Source organism: Phoenix dactylifera, chromosome 8 (assembly GCF_009389715.1).
Source record: "Phoenix dactylifera cultivar Barhee BC4 chromosome 8, palm_55x_up_171113_PBpolish2nd_filt_p, whole genome shotgun sequence".
NCBI classification, from domain to species: Eukaryota; Viridiplantae; Streptophyta; class Magnoliopsida; order Arecales; family Arecaceae; genus Phoenix; species Phoenix dactylifera.
In genome coordinates this window covers 26,040,845-26,064,848 of record NC_052399.1, presented here as the reverse complement: position 1 = coordinate 26,064,848, position 24,004 = coordinate 26,040,845, and the positions used below count along the sequence as shown (strand labels likewise).

The following is a 24,004-nucleotide window of genomic DNA, read 5'->3' as shown; positions in this document are numbered from 1 at the left end:
TAATAAGAAACATACTTGGAGTGCATCTAGTTGCATATCAAGAAATGAGTACATATAATAATCAGCACACTTGAATTGCACAAAAGCATGTCAAGATAATTAGTTGTAAAATAATAGATATCATTTGTTTCATGGCTTTTCCCACTTATTTTCAGAGCTGCATGTGACTAGTAGACTTTAAATGTGGTAATGATATGAAGTGTTCAACATTATATACACTCCCACAATACTGTAAAGGCCTTTGTAAATTGAAATCAGAACTGCAACCCGTCAAGGCAAGGCATGGTACTTTGGCCAGGGAACAGTCCCGTTGATGCAGTTCTATAAATTGGTCTTGGGAGGGGACTGCTTTGGATCTTTAGAGTCTCTGAAACCTTGAGCTTGGTCCTTTTTTCTCTCGATAAAAGAACCTTGAGCTTGGTCTAGTCCAAAGAAAACGCTCCATCACAATACCTTCAGGGAGCATTGCCAAAAGTTATCAGAATGCAAATAATGAACAAATTTAAACAATGAACTAGCATTGAATGGATTCATTCCAACCTCTGAAAAGTATCTAAGTTCCTATCCAGCACTAAGAATGAGCCACAAAATTTTCCTTAGCTTGTGACAAATGATGAATCAGGGTGTCAAATCTCAAAACGACATAGTTTATAAGTATATTGAAGAGCTGGCATCTTCCATTGCACAAAGATGAATCTAGTTATTATTCTAGCAACATAATGACTAAAATATTAGATTTTATATCTAGCAATTCAAACAAGCAGGAAAAGCCAACAGCTTACACCTAATCTCATGGTGGTATGATCTCCTCCATCATAAATGAGGTAGTTGCAAGATTCTGGGGTGCAAGACCAATTGAAAAAGCTAGCGCACAAATGATGTTGCAAAAGTTAGGAGGCCACAAATAAATACCTTTCGTATAGCATAATCATATCTGGGATTAGTGGCGACATTTCAAGAAACAGTTTAAAATCAAGTGTAGAGTGATATTTAATCTATGCAAACCGACTCGTGATCTATTATTTATTAATCACAAGAGAAAACAAATGGGAAAAAGAATTCCTGAAGCACAGCTACAAAACATATACCTGTTGCTGAACTTCTCAACAGCATCGGATGCATAAAGAAGTGTTTCATTGGCCTTCTCCAGAGCCATATAAAGTTCTCTTCCTCTTGTAACCTTGGCAATTATCCAAGCATTATTTCTGGCTCTAATACACACTTCAAAATCTTTTCTATAGTCGGGGTTATCCCTTTTTGCTCTCGACTTCTCCAAGTCAACCTCTTCTCTTAGCTTATTAAGTGCGAGTAATGAGTCCTGCAAAGCAAGATGCCCAGAAGAACCCTGTTAAAGCACATATTTTGAACTTTTTGTATATAGTGCAGGTTGGTTATTGCAATCATGAGCTCAATTTGCAGGATAAGAATTCAATGCCGTTTTAGTTCTTCAATATAGTACTAAATTTGCACCACTATAAGATATCTTGTTTTCCTTTGATTCCAAAGCTGCAACATATCTAAAATGGTTAGAAACAAGAAATACCAATAGAACTGAAATATTTCCTACATACTTGGATTTGCTGGCATCAACAAATAAAAAAAAATGCATTACAATGGTATCCTACTCCTCAAACGAGGGTATCTCTAGATGAATCTGTAGAATCATCGATGCTCTTCAAAAAACAAGAACCTTTTATAGCTTAATGAAGATTACAGCATTAAATACCATTGCCACAAGATTGGAGGTGGATCACAGAACTAAGAAAAAGAATTTGATTTCAAACATGGCTTGCAAACTCAGTTCTGAACCCTGTAGCAGTACCCAATTGACACACCCAGGACTAAGTGCATGTAGGTACACAGTACGGAGTCTTGATACCTTATTGGTACTGAAAGGTATGCTCGGTACTGTGCGGAATAGTTCAGTAATGCAAACAATGATTTCAAGAGAAAAGTTCTATACTTTCTAATGAATCTTATTTCAGAAATAATTTATGTGCATGCATTTAATACGGCCATATTGCTTTGTCTAAAACTCTTAAACCAACCTCAGTTTCAGACTATCTATGGGTGGATGCCAAATCATTCTGGTTTTGTTTCAAGTCTCATTTAACCGAAACTTGCAACCATGATTCTAGGTGGGACGGACGGCTAACAGAAGTGTTTTTTGGCAAATAAGAATAGATTACTTCAATTTGTAAATATGCATAAATAGAGACGTTATGTACAATATGAAAAAAATATTAGGATTGAATGCAAAAAAATAAAAAAAACTCTAACATTGTAAAGGACTACAACCATGCCCTTTGCTATAAAATCTTTTTATCATATATACACGGGCTCAACCTCAGGCCTAAAACTCTTCCATGCACAGCTGGTATAACATGCCATAATCTGTAGATTCATGAGAGAAATTGACAGGATAAAGAACCAAGGATCTGATACATCTATTTTTTTTCTTCACTAAACTATTTTAAAATAACGACGGCCCATAAAAAATTTCCCTCCTACATTGCTGGTGTCACGGCTGGTAAAACATGAGATATAAGTAAATTGGTGTCACCACACTCATATTTAGTTTTTCTCAAGAACAGATCTAGTTATTTCTCGATTCTCCACTAGATGACATAGCTCTAAACCACAAAAGTAAATAAGGAAACCAAGATTTGCCTTTCGATATCGGACCCCATACTGAAACAATCCTATACCGTACGGTATGAGATAGCGAGGCATACCGAATGTCAGTACATTACGAGACTGCATACCAGTTTAGTACCGATACGGTATGGTACACTCGGTACGGTACAGTACCAACCGGTACAGCAAACCTTGAGGGAAACATTGGGTTAAAAATCTCCTTCTGACTACTTACATGGCTTATTTGGGGAGGGTAACGTTCAATCCTTAAAGATATCTTCTATCTAAGTGAAGAGTAATCTTCCATTTAAAACATTCTTATATAATGTCAACCAAATTCCTTTGTCAGCAATGAAGAGCATGACGATATGATACTTAGTGCGCTCCCATGTTAACTAGCATGATGATATAATACTTACTGTGTTTCCATGTTAACAACCTAGTGCCATCCATGATGATATAATACTAACGCTACCCTGTAAAAACTTGGATTAACTGTTTGAGATACAAGGTTTTACCATCCAATATTTTCTTAAAAGTTCAAAAACTATTTCAAACTATGAATTCTTCCTTCTAAGCAATCATGCAGGAGAAATGGTTAGTATTGCAGTATCATATTTATCTTCCCAAAAGTTGAGTCTGAAATTCTCATCATAAAGGATATTCAAATCCAAATAATCTTTCGATTTAAGATATTTCCACAGCACTAAAGACATAGAATTTCAGTTCTTGCCCATGGTATGTCATTCTAATATTTCCACAAACCTAAAATCAAGGTCCGCCGTACCGGTACCGGTCGGCGTACCGGTGGCGGCCCTGACCGGTCCGAACCGGGCCCGTACCGGTTCCGTACCGGATCTCCAACAATAAACTACCGGTACTGGATTCTATGCTGATCTGGTAATGGTTCCAGGCCGGACCGGTATGGCAGATCATGCCTAAAATGCACTTTGGTCATTGACTATATCCTCTTTTATCATAAACCAATTGTTGAGAGTTGTATCTAAGACTAGAACTGAGCTCTGTTCGAGTTCAGAATCTGGTTGAGGCCTTCTCCTCAAATGTTTAGGTAATTAAGTACCATCTACAAAATGCATATGGTAAACACGAAATGACCTCCACAAGGACAAAAACTATTTTTAAGGCCTGCACAATCAACGAGTAACCTAAGGACCTTGGGACCAAACAGAAATAAGGATAAAACAAGATAGTTGCTGATAAGCACCCATAATGTAGATTGTAGAAGAAAGATCATCCTAGAGCATATAGCAGGATAAAGCAGACTCTTAGGTCCTGTTTGGAAAATTCCAGCAGGGTAGGCTGGGATTAGAGGGTCATGAAGGGAGTGAGGGAGAAGGAGAGGAAGGAAGTGGGGAGTCCCATGGCCAGCTCCTGGTGGGATAAGGAAAAAGACCTTGTAGGATATGATAAAGAACTCGAGAGGTCTTTTTTCTTGATTGGGTGCCGTGAAGGCGTGAACCATGCTCTCACTCTTCCACTATCCTGCTTCCGTTCTCCGTACCCTCCATGATGCAATCCAAGCCTATCCCACCAGGACTTTCCAAGCAGACCCTTAATATGATGATAGAACATGGAAGAAGCATAAGGCTCAGCAATTTTGAATGGAAACTATAGACAAAGCAGATCATTCAACAAAGAATAGATAATAGGGATTTGAGAAAGTCAAAAATGTACAGGCATGGTAACCAATTAATAATTCTGCATAATTTTAAACTCCCGAAAGTGAATGGTAGGAAGTGATGGATCTATTTAATGAGACAGATCAGCTAATATAACAGTTATATATAGAGCACAGGTGCATGACAACATGTTACAGCACAAACCTTTGTAAGAGTCGTGACTTTTCCTGGTGGGGAAGCCCTTGATATACCCATATCACGGTCTACAAGTAAGTAGCGATACCCACTGACATGATAAGCATTTTCACCACCCCATCCTCTGGATAGTTTCTCCTCAACATTTACAATCTTCTGTGATGCCTGTGAGAAAAAAAAAGGTAAAAGAAAATAAATCAGCATGGTTTCAGCATTAGAAATTGTTAAGTACTAGATATCAGAAATGAAAGAAGACCAGGACAGAAAGGTAACCCTGGGGCAAAAATATGGAAGAGTGACGCCATCAGGACCTTCTCTTACATAAACCATTTTAAAAGGTCAAGCATCTAATTAAATGTTAATAGCCAACATAATCTCAAATTATTTATGCTAGACTTGAAAAAATACTGATGCATCAAAATTCAACCTTCTTAAGAAAAAGATGCAGCTTCAACTAATGCTAGGCGACTGTACTAATATCAGGATCATTGTTTCCAGAATAATTTTTGAGGCGGCATGATCACCAACAAGTGTACAAGCATATCATACATAACTGCAAAAGAAAAGGCTGAGAGATGCCTGTTCATGTTCTATAGGTTGTGAGTGCATTGAGACCAGGATGGCACACATTCTGCTTTATGCCATGAAAACCAAGAAATAACTAGACTCACTAATATAAGTTGCACCTGAGGATCATGACGAATCACAACTGTATTTTTTAGGCTCTAAACAACCACATCTTTCCATATTATGCAGGATATACAAGCACATAAAGGATCATCTAGAGATGTAAAAATATATAAAACCACTGAACTATGGTTCAGATGGTATCACCATTCTCATTTAGGCAACAGGCAGGGGTTCGATTCTGCAGGGTGTTGACCCTCGCTTTGATCCCCAATTATAAAAAGCCTTAGTCCTGCGAGCAATGGCATGGTCTGCACAGGGGGCTGGGCTTTGGCATAGATGGAGTGGGATGTCATAGGGTGGAGGCGGGGAATAGCCCTCCCATCTCAAAAAGAAGAAGAAGAAGGAGAAGAAAAAGAAGAAGAAGCAAGACATAAAGGTACAGGGTAGACTGATATAAAATAATATACAGCAGAAATCTAAATTTATAACTATAAGTACTTCCAATATCCTCTTTACTCTTCCTATTCATAAAATGCCAACTTTATATATCAGCAAAGCATGATTGACTCATTAACACCATATATAATTTAATACCATAATGCATGTTCACTGGCAAATATCACTGAAATTACTAGATTGCTAACTAGGAGCCATGATCCATGAGAGGGAAAAAGTTAAGGAATAAGTTCCAACTTTTCTTAAAAAATAGCAAAAACCCAAAATACCATATTGGGGGCGGACCGGCACGGTTTCACCCCTTTGTTCCAAATACCGGCTGGAAGAACGAGAGAGGAAAAGAAATAGAAATGGGTGAAGGAGGGAGAGGGAGAGGAAGGAAGGAAAAGATAGGAAGAGGGAGGAGGATGGCCAAAGGATGCCAGCGGAGGGCCAGAAAGGGGCACGGAGGGGCAGAGCAAAGGCTCTGCCCTCTGATTCCCCTATTTCACTTAATTTCTTCAAAATAAAAAAAAGAGGCCCCCTCCGGGACCCCTATGTCCAACGAAATAGGGGAACTGGAGAATAGAGCCCTTCCTCCTCCCCTCCGTGCCCCTCCCCAGCCATCCGCCTCCCACCCTCTCTCTTCCCCCCTCCCCACCCTCCCCCCCTCCCCTCTCTCTCTCATTTCCTCTCTCCCATTCTCCCTCTCCCTCGCCCTCTCTGTTGTGTTGGTACAAGCCCAGCATGGAATGGCAAGGGGCGTACAGAACTGTGCTACCGGAAAACCGGTACAGGCCTTAGTAGTGGCCCTTGGCAAAGACTATGCAAGAAAATAAAATTTCATATTTTTACAACCAAGTCATCAGTTTTCCCAAACTCAATTGTTATATACCATAGCATATCAACTAATACATAAATCACAAAATCAACTGTTTGGAATTATTAACATCCTCCCACAATGCCTTTTTGTTGTATTCTATGCAAGTGCACCAAACTGGATGATTCTTCAAATAAATCCTTAGTACATTAGTTGTAGTTTTCTGATGTCTTTCATTCTTATTAGGACCCCTGACATGCTTATGGACTCCCTTTTCATCAGTCTTGTCTCTAGATCACGTATCACCTGCCCAAACCATATCAAACACTTAACTTTGTGCCTCTACTCTTCAAATGTAGCATTGTGCAACATAGTTTTGTCACAAGTTCACCTCAGCATCTTCAACTCTACCGAAGCTCATCTAACTCTGATTGGCCATCTCACTGTCCAATATTCTCGTTTATACCATAACGCTTAGCTTGACTGTTATGTGAAGTTTTTCTCAAGTTTTAATGGAATCTCAAGATCATGCAACAATCTGAAGGTGCATTTACACTCCAACCATCTTTTCTGTCCAATCAGAGATGCCCTGATATTTTTACTCGATTTGTTAAAACAAATATAAAATTTTATAGCAATTTTTTTGAAATTCCTTTTCCTTAATTCTAATCAAGTCAGTAGTTCCATCCATATTCCCAATAAGGTTAGAAAATTTGAAATGAATGAGCATATGTTAGCTTAACACCAAGTTATGTACTTCTGTTAGCTATAAACTCCTCTCATAGTTCCAGTTTCATGTTGAAGCCTTCCGTATCTCATAGTCTACTCTATAGATAACTCACATCAATGGGCTTATCTAGGATAGCAACATCTAACACCTGAAACAATTAGAGAAAGGGGTCAAGCATAGGGATGGTAAGATGAAAATGACGTTCATTCACTACTTCAAAAATATAGAACAAATCTTTAATGACAAAAATTAAAATTAGGAGTATAATACATATCATGAAAGAGCAACGCATCACATACATGTGCTTGTCAATAAATACATCCTACGTGCCTTGTGCATTGCTTAAAGTAGTAAACTATGATTGGCTACACCTAAATCTTGGGTTGATTCTTGGCAAACATGGAACTCTGAGCACTGCAAGGATGGTATAACTGGAAGCCTCCCTTTTGCACACCTACCAGAGCAATCCTCGCAGCAGAGTGCAAATTTCATGGCAAGGGGAATGAAGTTGAGGCATAGTCCAAATTAAATGCCTAGAGGTACCCTACCATCATAGATTATGGAGACAAATCAAATACGATAAGAAATGGAGGGATGAACTAACTTGAACATGCTCCATAAAAAAGGAACAAGCACACCAAATAAGCAATGATGAGAAAGCTTAAGTGTAAATCTCACAAGGGATAAGATGAAGATTAAGCATTTTAGAGTAGGTATAGGAATTGTAAGTTCCAATATCTAAGACCCATACTTTAGGATCTAGAAGTGAAGAGGAAAACATGAGATAACATGGATGGTAGCCGTGCAAAAGGAGCCAAAGAAATTTTTCATAACTGTTAAATAACCACTAGATTCCAAAAGCTTAAGTTGACTGGGAACAAGTCAACCATGTATATTAGGCTTAACACTCCCACTCATGAGGTTCGGACCATGCATGTGGAGAGACCACAATAACTGAAATAAGTCAAGATAATGAACAATGACTAGAATGAAACATCTAGATTAATTATATAAATAATTTGCATGGACAGGATTCGAACTTGTGACCTCTAGTGACCTTGAGTACTGATACCATGTTAGCTAACTACTAGACCCCAAAAGCTTAAAGTGATAGGGAAAGGCCAACAATGTATATCAGGCTCAACAATGACAATGAAGCTTTTGATAGGAACCAATGGTGGAAAGGGATTCCATTCAAACCAAAATAAATTATAAAGTCCTCTGGGTTTTGGTTTTGCATTCATGTCATGGTAATTGTCATGCAAAATTCAATAGCCAGGATAGAAGTCCACACTTGCTTTATGATACCAAGGGAAAAAAAAAAGTTCAGTTTCCCATTCCAAAGTGCTACAACCACCAGATAGAATGTGCAGATCAGTAGTTATGATCATGAAAAATTGCTTTCTTATTCAAAACTGGTACAGGTTCTAGACACCATGAATAATTTGATCAATAATCTTGACGCTGTCCATGCAAAAAGCAGTAAGAAATGCAACGTGAAGATATTTGGAGCTATAGTTAATTCCATAATTAAATGACACAAGCATATATATATAGAAAATCAGAACATAAAATTGGTGGTTTTATTTATTGATTTAGCTGTACATTATTGCTATTTTTGCACTCTGGCTGTTTTTGTTCCCTTTTCCTCTTTGAACTTGTACTTTATACTTCAAAGCAAATAATTATAAGGTGTATCCATACGTATGTTGATAAGATGGAGGAAAAGTAAAGAAGAATGACTGATGTAAGCTACTACATGTAAAACATTAAGTGCTCTCATTTGCTTAAGGAGAGTAATGCAGGTGAAGAAATCCAGACATGAAAAAGACTGAAGGCACAAATAGAAAAGATGAAAAGCATCTATTGCAGAAAGTATACTGACATTTTCAAGAAGTTGCTTTTTCACCAGACTTAAGCCCTGCTCTCCATTTGTCATCAAGCAAACGGGAATCAGGAGTATAAGAGTCAAATTCCTATACTGGTAAACACAAAGATATGCGTGCTCCTCTGTCCGTTGGAGCCACAATGTTGGGCTCAAAGGAATGGAAGTACCAACTTCTGCACCCCAAATGTCAGTGCCAACAAAACCATCCTTTCTTTTAGACCATTTGTCACGTTGCAGAGGCCTTAGTATATGATATCTCTGACTTTGTCCTCCAGGGGAAGTATCACGAGATCTGTGTTGATACCCTTCTGACGCCAATCCCGCATTTGGTACAGCAGAGTTTGCAGCAACATTAGGTGCAGAAGTTCCCTTCCGCAAATATGACCAAGAATTTGTATTGGAAGTTAAAGCATGCGGAGTTAACCTCAGAACAGCATAAGTAAACAGATTTGTCGTGTCATCCTACCATGCAAAGTATAAGGGTAAATATCTTGTGAAAAATAACATATTATCCAGCAAACATTTGCTCTGAATTTCACAAACTAGCAAGAATAATTGAAAATCCAAAGTGAGAGGAAACACAACCGTACAGGAGAGAGTGTTGTTGACACCAGCAGATCTTGAAATAGTATCATTGAGTTGCAAATTGTGTTTCCAATACACAAAGATCCTATTACTGTGACAAGTGACTGCAAAATGCACAAAGCATGTCAATGAGTAATGCATTCAACGAATCAATTAAAGCCATCTACCGTAATTTGAAGATAGTATGATGAGTTATGATGATATTGCCAAGAGCACAAAAGATTTGACTGTAAGTCACTAGAAGTTTTAGCAATAAATGCACCATTCAATGATAACTTCAGTAAATCATCAAAATAGCTATTGTCATCATAAGTTTTAGCAGCTAGACAATTTCAAAGCAAAAAAGGTTAATCCATCACCCACCAAAGGAGGGAAAAAAGCTGTAAAAATTTCAAGATAGAGAACATGCCATGTTAGGGAAGTCTTAAACCATATGCACAAGAAAGCAACATTGCCAGAATGCAATTCATTTCTGCTAACACCAATAGCTGAACAAGGAGGCAATCAAGGTCTTAAATCCCGGTGGGACATCCTACGGGACACCGAGATAGGGGACCGTCTTGAGTGTTGTGACAGGCCCATCCCGCCCTTGTCCCAGCATCACCATCAGCACGTCTTGGGATATCTCCTGTCCTAGTGTCAGGACGAGGTGGATAGAGGCACATCCCATTTCATGTGCAAATCAGGATAGCCTTGTCTCACGAGATTTAAAACATTGGTGGCAATGAGAAAGAATTGCTAGTTGAGAGACAAGTGCCAACGAACGTTATATGCTGAATAAGTAAGATCTTGGTCTTGTACAAGCTCAATTGGTTACTAGAAATCCATTGGATTTTTTTTGTTTGCACAAGAAACTACTAGGAAACAAATTGAAAGTCAAGCATCTCTGAGTTATTGTGTGCGTTATATTTTTTGATGTAAAACTAGCATACCGAAGTTGAAAAAGGTGCATTATTGTAGGTTGCTATGATCAAATGATGGAGGTAGCATCAAGATTCGCCGTCTTGGTACTGGACTCCATACGGGTGTCACACTAGCATTATTGATACGGTATAGTACGGAGTTTTTTTTGGCGTACCAAGAATTAGTACACCACCTGTACCAGGAACTGGTACCGGACTGGTACTGCATGCCCCATACTGCCTAGTTCGGGCCGATACGTCGAACCAGGGGTAGCATGAACGTCGACTAACAAGGAATATATTTTTCATAATGTGATCTAATAGCACATCATCATGGTGGACCAGCAAAACATTCTCTTGTCAGATCCTTCGAGCCTGAAGAAAAGGTGCAAAATCAGCTCCAAGAGGAAGATTGAAAGCAGGGGAGATTAGCCAGTTGGAGGCTAGGTCTAGTTTGGGAGGCAGCAAAACTGATGAATTAAGGCTAGAGAAGAATGATGATCCTTGAGATGATGGTTCTCCATGACAACAAAAAAGCCTGTGAAAGATTAGCATCCGTTCGCTCATAGATGGTATGTCTACAAGGAGCCATTCATAGCTAAAGAAAAAGCAAGAAGACCAAGATACAGAGGTCCTTGCTGAAGAAGAAACCAAATCTCGAGTGTGAAGACAACTTCTGAAAAATATCGTAAATACTGGAGAATCAATGAAACTGGGCATGATGATGTAGGATTCAGCACTAAAGAGGAGTGTTGGGGAGCCATCACAGACTCCTTGCATGTGCACTGCAAGGGTAGGGCCAATGCATCATAGGGTTTTCTTTGGTGAAGGGTTAATCTCTCTTATCTTAATTTGGTGACTTTTCCTGTGTGTACAAGTACAACTAAAACTGGGAGTCCTTATGAAGTAGGTGCCTTTTTAGCTTAAATTTGTGGGTTCAGTTCTATAGTGGTTATTATGTGATATTTTGGCAGAAATTTTTCTCCTAGTTCTTGAAGGAGTCAAAGTTGTAAGAAGCCTAGGCATACATTCTTTTTCTATATTTAAGCATGATGATAGGGCCGACTATTGCAACCAAAAAGTACACCTTAGAGTGAGCAATGAGTGCATTACTCAAACAGAATTAGAGAGGTGCTATGAGAGTCCCAATTTAGGTGTTGTGAGAGTCTTTTTTCAGGGTAAAAGTCGGAGACAGAAACCATGCAGGAACTTTTTTACTCTTTCATGTACCTTATTCTTTGCATCCTCTCTCCTACTCCCTAATTGTCTTTGCCCTCATGTGTATATATATATATATATATATATATATATATATATATATATATTACTCCATGGCTCTGAAGACACCAACCACTACGAATCGTTTGCAGCATATGGCATTTGGTCACAACTGAATACAACATGGTTTCAGTATATAATACGTTGTTCTCGAACAGAAGCTTGACCCCTAACTCAACTGTGAACCCAATAGAAACACAACAAATCCATAGATAAGTAATCAAGAAAGACACAATAAGATCTAGAATGCATCTTCCCTATGTTGATGTATTGCTAGATACTTAAAAGATCCATAGGGAGAATAATAACAAAAAGTGAAGCTAAAACACCATCTTTACTTGAAAAAGGAACAGTTTTGGTCATATAGTTCTATTCCTTTCTTGTATCTCTGTGTCACTCTAAATCAAACCAAGGAAGCAAACTCCAGATTCCTGAAAGAAATGATGAATACCCTAGGAAGGCTTCATTGATTATTTATCGGACCAAAAGCAATTTAGTGTCAAGTTCCAACAAAACTTTTTAAACCCTGTCTTCAGCATCTTGGTCAGAAGAAGCAAGTCCTGGCAGATACCAACAAACCTTTGAGCTCTGTGTATCAAACCAAGGAAGCAAACTCCAGATTCCTGAAAGAAATGATGAATACCCTAGGAAGGCTTCATTGATTTATTTATTCGACTAAATGCAATTTAGCGTCAAGTTCCAACAAAACTTTTTAAGCCCTGTCTTCAGCATCTTGGTCAGATGAAGCGAGTCCTGGTAGACACCAAGAAGCTCAATGAATCTATAAGCAAATTCCAGTCACTAAACCCATAATAAAGAACTTGAGGAATGTAGGTACCATTTCAGGCAATTCCTCCAAAGCCCACACAAGAACTAGACATTGACTCATCTGAAAATTAACTTAACCCTGCCATCACTGCCAAAGCCCAGCAGATATATAGGAATTTACGTAAGGGAAACAGTTCTACCACTCCATGATTTCAGCAACCTAAGCATTAAAACTAGGTTTAGATTTTGAAGAAACTACAAAGTCATAGACAAAGTCATGATTCTATGAAGCAGATGAAAAAGGCCACATGAATAACATGACCGTTACTCGCTACCCCATAATAACGAACTCTACGCATTCTATTCCAACATGAATGTTTTAAAAGGCATGCAGTAGTAGCCCGTAACATGGTCGACACAATTCGTGTTGCTCTTGCTTGGCTTCATAAAGTAGCACTTGCAGCTTCTTGTGTGCAGCAAAAAGCATCTTGAATGGTAAAACTAGTCAACTATAATGCATTGTGATTATGTAAAATGACCCTAAACTATCACCACCTAACATATATAGATTGAAGCAGGAAAAAGGAGAAAAAGAAAAAGAGAGGAACATTGGTAATGAAGGAGATGTACAGGACATGTTTCTTCAGACCTGATCTATTTCAGTTCTTAAGTGCAATTGTACATTATCAAATCAGTTTTCTGACCTGGAGACAAAAGAGTGAAGGGACATAATGATGATGGTGATGATGTTTAGAAGCAAAATCAGTTGTTTTATCTCATTTCATATAGATGTAAAGAAGAAATATGAAAGATGAACGAAGGGAAAGTAAAGAAAGAAGGTACAACGAGAGAAAGAAGGAGACAGTAAATGCAGACAAAATCTTCATGTGTCAATAGCTGTTCTCAATTCATATTTGGCTCCACAAATTCAGTTAAACAGAAGTAGGAAAAGAAAAGAAGATGGAATAAAAGGATTAAATTAATTTTTTTTCTTATTCAAACTATCTACTAGAGGTATCTGTTTCCTCTTTTATAATTAGGGTTCAAGTCCTATCACTATATGCAGTCTTACTTCAATTGAAGTTCAATATTATTTGCTCGGTGACTTGATGAAAATATGAAAGTCTAATACTTTCTTGGTAGTTTTCAAGCATACCACTAGTATTGCATAGAAAGCATACCACTAGTATTGCATAGAAAGTATTAATAAGAAAGAAAAAGAATGTAAACATTTTCCAACAGAAAAAAAAAAACATAGGATACTTGAGATAGGAAGCATTAGAGTTATGCAAACATGCTGAATCAAAGGGCTGTTGGAACTTGGAATGTTTTGATGCAACATAAGAATACTGTTTCTCTGTTAAACAAGATAGCATACCTGAACTTCAATTGCCACTTCCCGTGATATTGTTAGCATTTGAACTGTTTTGCGCTCACTCAGACAATCACGGAAGGACGGCATTTGAATTTTTTTCCCAACATGAAAGTCTTCTACAAGGAAAGTAGGTTGATTAGAGAAAAATAAAATCTCAGCAATGACTGTCAACCAGGGAAAATAGAACAAGAATAGCCTACTAGGACACCATAATTCAGTCTTGTACAACATTGGAAGATAATATGAATGACAGCCATACATTACGATTTTGTAAGGGAGACAGAAATTTCTCATACCAGTTAGATAATCTGTTATAAAGGAATATAAATGGTTACGAGCAAGTTCACCGCTTGGTTGTTTCTCAAGTAAAGCTCGCAGAGATCCATGAAACATTGTGAATAGAGAATGTACTTCTTTAAGTATGCCTCGTAAGGCATCACATCGCCAAATAGATTCAGTGTCTTTATTTTTATCCACTACCTGCAGTAGCAGAAAATATTGGATTGTTAAATAACAATTATTAATAATGGCAGAATACAATCAGCAAAGTCCATCAGGTCAAACAGCACATGTTCTAAAGAATCTAAACAGTTACAGGTGAGAAGCAACAAGTAGAATCACCAGCTAGCCAACAGACTTAGACCAAACATTCATTCATACAAATACATATTCTATTGGTGGTTTTGCCATTACATGTACTTGAGTAATGATCTGTAACAGAGGTAGCTATAGGTGAGTTGGCCTTTTTCTTTTAATTATTTCTTGCTTCTCAGTTCAAACTACTTAGAGAGAGAGAGTATGCAAATTGGCTACAAATATTGCATTACTACCTGCAATAGCAAAAATAATGCGTTACTAAATAGCAATCATTAAGTGAAGAACAAGGTTCGCCATCTCGGTATAGAGAACACAATCAGCTAAAGTCTATCAGGGTAAACAACAGATTTCTAAAACAGTTACAAGCAAGGAGAAACAAATAATGAACCCAAATAACTGACAGACCCATACAAAAAATATTCATGCTGACAAACATGTATTCTAATTGGTGGTGTTATTGAATGAGCTAAGTGAGATGAAGGTAGTTAGAAGGGCTGCTTGGCTTTTCGCAAGAGGTTTTATGATAAGCAATCAAGCAGAAGATTCCATAAAAGTCATTCATTTCGCAATTTTGAATAATCCAGCTTTAGTAAAACCTGGCAACCAATCAGGCCCATAAGTGTATTAGCCATTTTGATTTTATTGTTTCTCGCTTCTCAGTTTTAACTGTTTAAAGATACAGATAGGAGAGAAGAAAAATGTATTATGTCGAAAAAACTGATTCTAACTTTGTGAATATTGTATGCATGTGCAGGAAATGGAAGTAAGAAACTAGTGAGGTTAATAAAAGTCAGTTACAAAAGGGAGCAACTCTAGGAAATAAGAGATTGCCCACAGAAATTGATAAAAACAATTCAAGTTATCCAACAAAAATACATGAATTTATATGATTAAAAAAAAGATGCTGATGGGACCACAAGGAGTCAGATATAAAATCTCTATTCAGCTGATGTCTCTGCGCATCTTCTCTTTATCAGCTAGATGAGTGGAGAGGAAGAAGACTTATAAAACAGAGAGATCTATCCACTCAACATTCTCATAAAATGCCTAGAAATATTATTGGACTCTAACCATAGTATCCTTTTGTTAGTTCTCTCCTAAACTGTAACTGATCCAAGCAATTGATATGAGTTCATAAGTTCATGGCATCACCGACAGAGTTATTGATTTAATCATGTGAGTATAAATATTCACAGATTTTCTGGGAAACCCAAAAAATGAAGACTGCTGGTTCGATGAGGCTTTCCGCATCACGGTTCTCAGACTGATGTCACCTGCTTCACGGTATCTCAAACATCTATATGTTTCCTAATGTGAATCATAGAATTGCAATCCACACCTAGTAGGTGAAATATAGATTTCTGATCATATTAGTTATTACTAGTGTGAATTATTTTCCTTAACTCATCATCATGTGGTTCATTCAATTACCTAACTATTATTAATCAATTATGTACATGTATGCATACACATATCCATGTGTATACACACAAGAAAGAAAAACATAAATATGTACTTGCTTAGTTGTGCTACCATGTTGGTTTACATTTATACACATTTTTTTTAGCTATTTGTTTGTAGTTTTGAGTTGTTAAAACAATGAAGTTATGATGTTTTTAGCGTTTGTCAGAAACAGAATGTGCATTTCGGAGCATTTATAGTTTATGCTATAATACTATGCTTAAAGCATAATCTTTAGAATTTAATCGTGCATAGATGCTCTAGAAACAAAGTATGCTTTATGACTTTGAAGTTAGAGGTGGCCAAGTGCCATTAGGTCCTTCTAGACTACATGGAGAAAGTGTCGGGTGCAAGGTACGCCGAACCGCTACCGATCGGCATACCGATGGAGACCACCCGGACTGGTTCGGTACCGGTCCGGGCAGTACCACTAAGGATCAGGGATCAAAGGGACTATGGCATCATAGTTCTCAGCTGGGCGGTACTGTTAGAAAGGAATGCTTGAATCTATCTTGAATATGAAGAGATCAGTCATGGATGTACTACACTGTATCAAGTTGTTTGTTGCTAAATGGATGGTTCTTACACTATATCTATAAGGCAGTGGCAATCTCTCTCACAGGTTATGTCAACAGATATGGCTTCACCTCCAAGAGACCCTGAGGAGTGATTTTTCTTATGTCTGCTAGCTCCATTTTCTATATTGGGATCAAGGTATGTCGTACCAGTACTAGTAGACATACCGGTCGCCTACTAGACCGGTACGGTTCTAGTCACTGGCCTCTCCTCCCTCCCTCCCCCGCTTGCTCTCTCCTTCTCTTCTTCTTCTCCGGCTCCGGCTGGGCGCACCTGCTTCCGCAGGAAATAGCTGAGCCGCCTGCGGAGGCCGCGGGGGGCAGCGTAGGCCGAGGAGGGGCGGCGGAGCCCGTGGGGGGTAGCGCAGGAAAGCTCGCGGGGGTGCGGCGAAGACCGCGGAAAAAAGTTTAGGATTTTCCACTGAGCAATAACAACCTCAAGGTTGCTCCACATGATGACCTGGTATTGGATGGTCTATTTTGTGGAGAAATTTGTTCTTCATTCCATCCAAAACATCTACTCAAACCACATAGAATTTTTAATGGCATAAGTTACATCAAAATATACTGGTAGTGGGAAGAGAAGCTGACCTGATCACAGGCACATAGTTAGCTCCATTCTCATTTACATCCTATAGGAAAGCCTCAGCCAACATCTCCACCAGCTGTAACATTTTTGACATCATATACCTCCTTTCCGGGATTATATTTCACTGTTTGTGGTAATAATGATGTGTCTTTCACTAATAACTATGTTTCGCACATGGGACAACCTTATCACATCCTCACCAACAACTTCCCTAGAAAGAGCACATTTATTCCATAGTGGGGGGAATCAAACATGATGAGGTCTGACGCATACATTATGTAGATATTACATAATAAAGAAGAAGGAAGATGTGGAAAGATGTTTAATTCAAACCCACAAACTCGATAAGAGATAGATGAGATAAGAACATGTTGATATTAAACAATAAAAAGAAGGAAGATGCAGAAAGATGTTCTATTCAAACCCCATAAACTCAACAAAAAATGGATGAGATATAGAACATAGGGTCAACAAATAAATGATCATTAGCTCTACTATCATCCAAAGGCTAGACTTTAACATGACGGATCAATTTAATCCTGCATAGGTTGCTATATTAGAAGGATCAATTTAGAGAAAAACCATGAAAGGAAAAGAGAAAACATACATAAAATCTCTGGGTAGAAGAAAAGGAAAAGAAATGGAGGACAAGAAATGGGAACACGGTCATAACAGCAGGCCATGTGCTCCTTTTTCTTAACATGTACTAGCACTGAGCAACTGTGATACACATGTGGGATCGAGGTCTTTCTGAATTATGTTAGACACTGGATAATAAATGCAGTCCAACTTTTAGCTGTTAGACTTCTCCTGTTTGAAAAAGAAAGAAAGAGAGCTAAGCCAGGGTGGATGCACTTACTTAAAAGCATATATGAGGACCTTAAAAAGGTGGTTTACAATCAGCTGGCCCATTGGAAGTTTACTTATAACATAGCAGACCAATTCAGTGGCATGATGACCAGAATACCCCTCTTAGTCATGGCCAGCTGCCGAACATGTTATCTATCATATGCCACAATTAGATAGCAGCAACCTGTTTACTACGACTCTAACATATATAGGCCTATTAAGCCCCATTTACACCCAAGTTTTCATATTTACGAAGATTAATGAATCATCTTTACCAACCTCCAACACACAAATGGACAAATGCAAACCACAAATCTTACACACCAATGAGGACATGGCCATGAGACAAAAAAAAAATTAGCAAAAGAGGGCCCACACTATAGATATTGGGATCTTTCTTGCTCCCCTTGCTGAACATTTCTACCATCTTAATGCTATCCTTTATTTAGCTGAACAATGCAGTGTATCTAGGGGATATAGTAGAATCATCTTCTCAGGAAGTAAGTATTCCAGCTATTGTAACATATGCTGTCAGTGTGAAGAATCATACTTGTAGACTAGTTGCCTGAACAACACAAAGTCATTGCTTACTGGCCAGTGGCATCTATATGAAAGGATCTTTCTATGCTTGGATAACAAAGCAAGATAGAGCATATAGTAGAAGCTGATACCTCATCACCAAGATAAAGCATCCAGGTATAGAAGGAGCTTTTTCTGCTTGATATAATCAGAAAGCAAGATAGAGAATATACATAGCAGAAGGCCTTGTTTTGGTAGTTATAACTATTTTAGAAGAAAGCTAAATGTAATCCTAATTGAGAAAACCTGAGTCAACTTTCTTCATAGCAATAAGGATGACTAATAAGAAAAATCAGGTGTCATTATCTGTGCACATGATCATCCAACCAACAAAGTATAGCATAATTGTAGAGGCAACAGGCAAAAAAAAATCATGCATTTTGTCCTGGGCATATGATAAGCTACACCCAACTTTAGATCCTATGGTGATCATTTTCAAATGTTGATACTGCAGCAGGGTAAATATTTAGAATCTATGTTCTTTCGTAAATAGAGATGATGTTGCCCAGTAACGAAAATATCATAAATCAACAACCGTCTAAAAGAAACAAGCTCATACCATAACCATCCATATATCTGACTCGGCCTCATAAAACACATGAGAGTGTCTCTCTGCTTCTATGACCTCACAAGGAGCCTGTGGAGAAAAAATTCTGCAGAGAAAAGATCTTAGTGATATATAAAAAAACAACTAAAATGCATCAAATATGTTTAGATAAAAGAAAAAGGAGTAAGAAAGAAGAAAGCAAACTGACAACATACATGTCAAGAAAGGAAAGAAAAGAGAGAAAAGCAACCACCAATACCGCAAGGGAAATAAAGAGAAAAAACATCATCATTTACAATGCTCAAAAGAAGCAGGCCATTTAGGCCACCCTCTCCTTTTTGGCCATAAAAGTTGTATGACTTGTATCTATTTACTGGACAAATCATCAAAGGGTATCCATGAAATCATCATTAGCACAGGCTTTCCAAATTATATAACTCCACAAATGCAAGCATTTTTCTCCTCTAAGTAAAACACCAAATAGATGTAGGCCTCTAATTCCCCAAAAATTTTTGTTTCCTCAAGAGCAGCAAGAACCCCTAATGCATGAGAAAGAGAAACGTAGCAGGTAAAATTTGAGCTCCACTAAACTTATCAAAGAATCAATTTCTAGACCCTCCAGACATAATTACAATGGATATACAACCTAATTCACTGCATGCAAGGAAGGAGAGGGTACTATATCTAGCAAGAACAGTTATTCGGCTTTGATGTTCAGCAGTCAGCACATTATCACTACTAGGACCAAGAGATTGCCAAACACAAGTCAAATTTTCTATTTATACATACAGATGATAAGTTATTGGACAAATTAATCAAATTCATTTTCTTGCATACATGTTCCTCTCTAGTGTCTACTATGCTTATCTTCTTGCCAAATTAAAACCCTCGGTAAGCCAACTCTTATTTTCATACGATGTCCATGAAATCTTAAATTACATAGTCAATAGAAATTTATGCTCAGACATGCCTTCTTACTCACATAACTGGCAAGATATCTTTTTAATCATTTTTATTTATAGTTATCTTCAAAATATTCCATCTTTTTTACAACAATGCAAACAAAAATTCATCTAACACATGTGACATAAACCAAAATTACATTGGAACTGATATTGCTTTGTCACTTCTAGCTCGTATAAATTTTCACATCTTTACGTTGCTACCTAGATTGATATCTTTCCATTCAAGAGATATATCAAATATCTTTACTTCTTAGAGTTTAGGTACCAATTTGGAATAAAGTTGCTTCATGTTTTTACACATTTTTGTGTTTTCAACATCATTGATCATCATGTGTCTATGATATTACTTTGTAACTTGTTCCTATGATACTATTGTTACTTCTTTTAACAACAATATTTTCACATAAACACCCTTTTGTTGCCCCTTGACTACATCTGACAGCCAATATATGGAGCAAAATAAAAAAAGATATTCCCCAAGAATCAAAATATTTTCATTCCTTAATAATGCAGACACAGCCACACATGCATGTTTGTGTATTTAGTCATACAGATAATACTGAAATAAATCTGACACTAATGCAAGGAGTTGGTGAAAGAAGTACTTTACACAAGTATAATCTTCAATTAGTTTCCCAAAGTATTGAAGCCTTCAGCTTAATAGATTCATGGACAGAATGAAAGTAACGAAAAAGGTAGCTATTTTTCCTGTATTAGTTGCAAAAAAAGGGAAAAAATTCTAAAAAGGGTGCACATTACAATACAAAAAACTGCACAAGACATTACAAGCATGAAATGATTGATACTAACCTAGTAAAAGTAATGATTCCCTCACAGAGTCCTATTACAGATAGCTGCATTGGAAAAGGACAGTCAGAAGGGTAAAAGAATAATATCTTGTCAATTTCTTGGCCTTCATTTTGTCCCCTTCTTAAGTCAAAAATGCAAAATTGGATCCCCTCGTTAATGGCGGTCATGGATGGCAATCCTGTTGAACAATTTCTAAATACCTGCAACTTGAAGAAGAAGAAAAAGGAACAAAATGCATATGGCATAAGCAACTTAGAGAAAAAAAAAAAGCAACAATTCACTTGAGAAGTTTACTCTAGCATCCTATTAACATAATAGTATAATTTGGAAATGCCAGCATATTTTCTATTAGGAGTCTGTTTGGGTAATCCAATAGGATTTGGGCTGAATTTTCTACTGGATTCGTCGACTAGGAAGCCCATTTAAGCATGGACAATATCAACCCAACACCCCCCAGTCTGAATCCTATGCGAAGAAGAAAATACCTCCATGGGTCCTTGTTTTCTTCCTATACACCAAAAAACCTACAGGCTGGGATTTCGGCAGGCTCTTAGAAGATGCAGGCTAGGTGGGCCACTAGGCCCAATTCCTTACAGGATATTCCTGCAGGAATATGTCCAAATATGCCCTAAATATATGAAGCAACAATTATCCCAAGTATCAAATTTAACAAAACAACCTATACCACCGAAACTAGAGTCATAAAATCATTCTTTGCTAAAAATGATAATGGCACGTCCTAACAAATTAATCAAACAGGGTGTCCCTTATGATAGTTGTGAAATTAGAAGACTGGGTAAGCTTTGCATAAAGGGCAACAAAAGAGGAGGGAAGGACAAGATCAACACAAATCAAAGTAGTTGTGACGAAGAGCCTACTTTAAGCTAGCATCAGAAAATAAGCCTTAATTGGAATGAATGGCAGAGAACAATATGTAATGCAAACTCAAAATGTCTAAAGATAACACCACATGTCTAAGTAAAATTTTGTTTTTTTCCTCTAATATGAAGGACTTCATAGTCATTGTTCAAAAATCAAGTCTATTTCCCTGCAACTGGGCTATCTGCAGGTCCAAGTGCAGCAACTTGTGGCAATTGGGCTGTTTGGATAGCTATAGCTCAGAGGGTTGCTGCAACTCCAGATGCCAAATCAGGCCATCTGGATTGGTTGTAGGATGAGATGCTGCAACTCAAGTCACACATGCTCAGGTAGCTTCTCTCGTCTAGTTCTCTCACCCAAGCTTTGATCCTCTCCTTGCATGACTACATGCCAACCCCCCCTCTTCCCCTCAAGTGACAACGTGCTCCTCTTCTCCTTCTATTGCAAGGCCCCTCCTTCTGAGCTATCATCCTTCTACTGCACCTCTCACTATGCTGACAACCCCCAACCAACAACCACTCTTTGTTACCTATGGGTCCAACAAAACACACAACAAGAATTCAGTGAAATGTCCAAGAAAAATATAACAAATTCAAACACCATGATATATTGAGACCAAGTTAGCCCGTGAAGGGCTAGGCTTCTTCTAAATATTCTAGTTTCCCTGCATCTGGCTCGACATGATCACCGTGGTAGGCATCCTCTCCATGTATATCAATAGGCATACTAAGGTTTCAAATCTCGGTGGAGCATCTCGCAAAACATCAGGATGAGGTACAATCCCAAGCGTCAAGATGAGACTATCCCATTATTGTCCGAGCATCCAGATCGGTGTATCATAGGATATCCCTGTCCCATATGTCAGGATAGGATGCGATTCTGATTCCTCAAGAAAATCAGACAGCTCCGTCCTATGGAATTTAAAATCTTGGAGATACTCAACATTAGAGTAGACCACCCTTCCGTGGAGAAGCATGATAAGGTGGCTGGGTCGACATGAAAACTGCCTCAGTTGATTTGTGCTCCGGGGTTCATTCTTGCCACCTTGCCCTCCAAGAAGCTTAACAAATCCATGTCCATGCACTCAAATCTGGCCTTACTTCAAAATTATTTTCTAGAATATATGTGCAGAAAATATTCGATAAAACGCTCAAGAGATACATAACTTGGAACGTCACACTTATAACAGGTTTGCCTCTTTAGAGTACTGCGCCTTGGAAAACATAGGGGTAAAGAGTTATATCACTAACTTTATTTATTTAAATGTGATAATACCCTCTTCCAGTTAACCCAAATATGTAGATTTTCTATTCTTGCACAAAAAAAAAAAGGCACTGAAGCAACTACAAGCCCTGCATCCAAACAAAAGAAATCTAGCCATATGTAACTAGAATTCCTGCGATTTCACATGTATGCAACTCCAATTGCCACGTACCTCTAGCAGCAAGGAATCAAACGGCCCCAAAGATGATAGAATGGGGATCCACCACTCACCTTAGCTGCGGGCTTTTCATTTCCCTGCTTGCAATATTATGAATTCTAACACATATAAAAATTAAATAATATAAGATGCAACAAAATCCAGACCGGTCATCGATAAATTGGGTAAAGTTTGCTTTTCCCCTCCTGCCATTGACCCTTAGTTGCATCAAACGCCTGCTACACCTACCAGCCCGCCATCGCATTTTAGCGGCTCGGAATCTGATTCGGCTACGAAACGCGATTCCAGATATCCCGAACCGCGTATCAGAAAATACGCTTTTTATCGGGGAAAAAAAAAACAAAAGAGTTCCCAAAAAAAAACCTAAAATGCCAATTTATAGACGTTAATACATTTTATTCGGATTAGGACTGCTAGAAGATTTCTTTGAAAAAAGAAAAAAAAAAACTCAAAAAGGGATATACATAATTACCTATTTGGATGCGCAGATCCTCCTCTTGGTTTCCTAATCAGCAGCTTCTCTTCATCTTTTTCTCGGCTCATCTTCGCCCTGAGATCGATCGCTAATTTGTAGGGCTCTTTCCATCCCTCCAATTTATCAGAACTGGTATAAGAGAGAGAAAGCTGGGGACGTGGCAAATGGAGGAAGAGAGAGAGGGGCGGTGGCGGGGAGCGAGCGAACGAGCGAGCGAGAGAGAGATTTGACGGGGGAGAGTGATCGGGGCGGTGATATCTGAGGGTGCGAAATTTCTCCAAGGAAAAGAGATTCGGGAGAAGGATTTGGTCCCTCGATAGTACCTGGTTAAGGTCTGGTTCGTTACCCCTAAAA

At 38.1% G+C, this 24,004-nt stretch overlaps 1 protein-coding gene across 9 annotated transcripts; it reads right to left on the bottom strand.

Moving 5' to 3' along the window:
- Positions 1-24,004, bottom strand: LOC103711115 (vacuolar fusion protein CCZ1 homolog). 9 transcript variants are annotated; one of them, XM_026806253.2, is made up of 10 exons: positions 22,678-22,963; positions 20,856-21,055; positions 19,093-19,186; positions 14,180-14,363; positions 13,887-13,999; positions 9,566-9,664; positions 8,973-9,437; positions 4,482-4,637; positions 1,089-1,318; positions 1-453 (listed from the first exon to the last, which is right to left on the bottom strand). In XM_026806253.2, exons 1-10 carry the CDS (start codon positions 22,708-22,710, stop codon positions 423-425), a joined length of 1,605 nt encoding a protein of 534 aa, XP_026662054.1. In that variant the 5' UTR covers positions 22,711-22,963; the 3' UTR covers positions 1-422. The 9 variants fall into 9 exon arrangements, with proteins under 9 accessions (XP_026662054.1, XP_026662055.1, XP_038985314.1 ...); XM_026806254.2 differs by having other exon boundaries at positions 13,887-13,996; positions 22,678-22,959; XM_039129386.1 differs by lacking the exon at positions 1-453 and adding an exon at positions 486-864 and having other exon boundaries at positions 22,678-22,818.

What these genes read in the sequence shown, in the direction of transcription:
- LOC103711115 (XM_039129386.1), bottom strand. Translation starts at nt 22,710, where the DNA reads ATGCTTCTCCACGGAAGGGTGGTCTACTCTAAT. An exon ending in GAAGGGTGGTCTACTCTAAT is followed by an intron (nt 21,056 to 22,677) that starts GTTGAGTATCTC and finishes TTCAAGTTGCAG; the next exon opens with GTATTTAGAAATTGTTCAAC. An exon ending in AAGTGGCAATTGAAGTTCAG is followed by an intron (nt 9,665 to 13,886) that starts GTATGCTATCTT and finishes TGCATTTTGCAG; the next exon opens with TCACTTGTCACAGTAATAGG.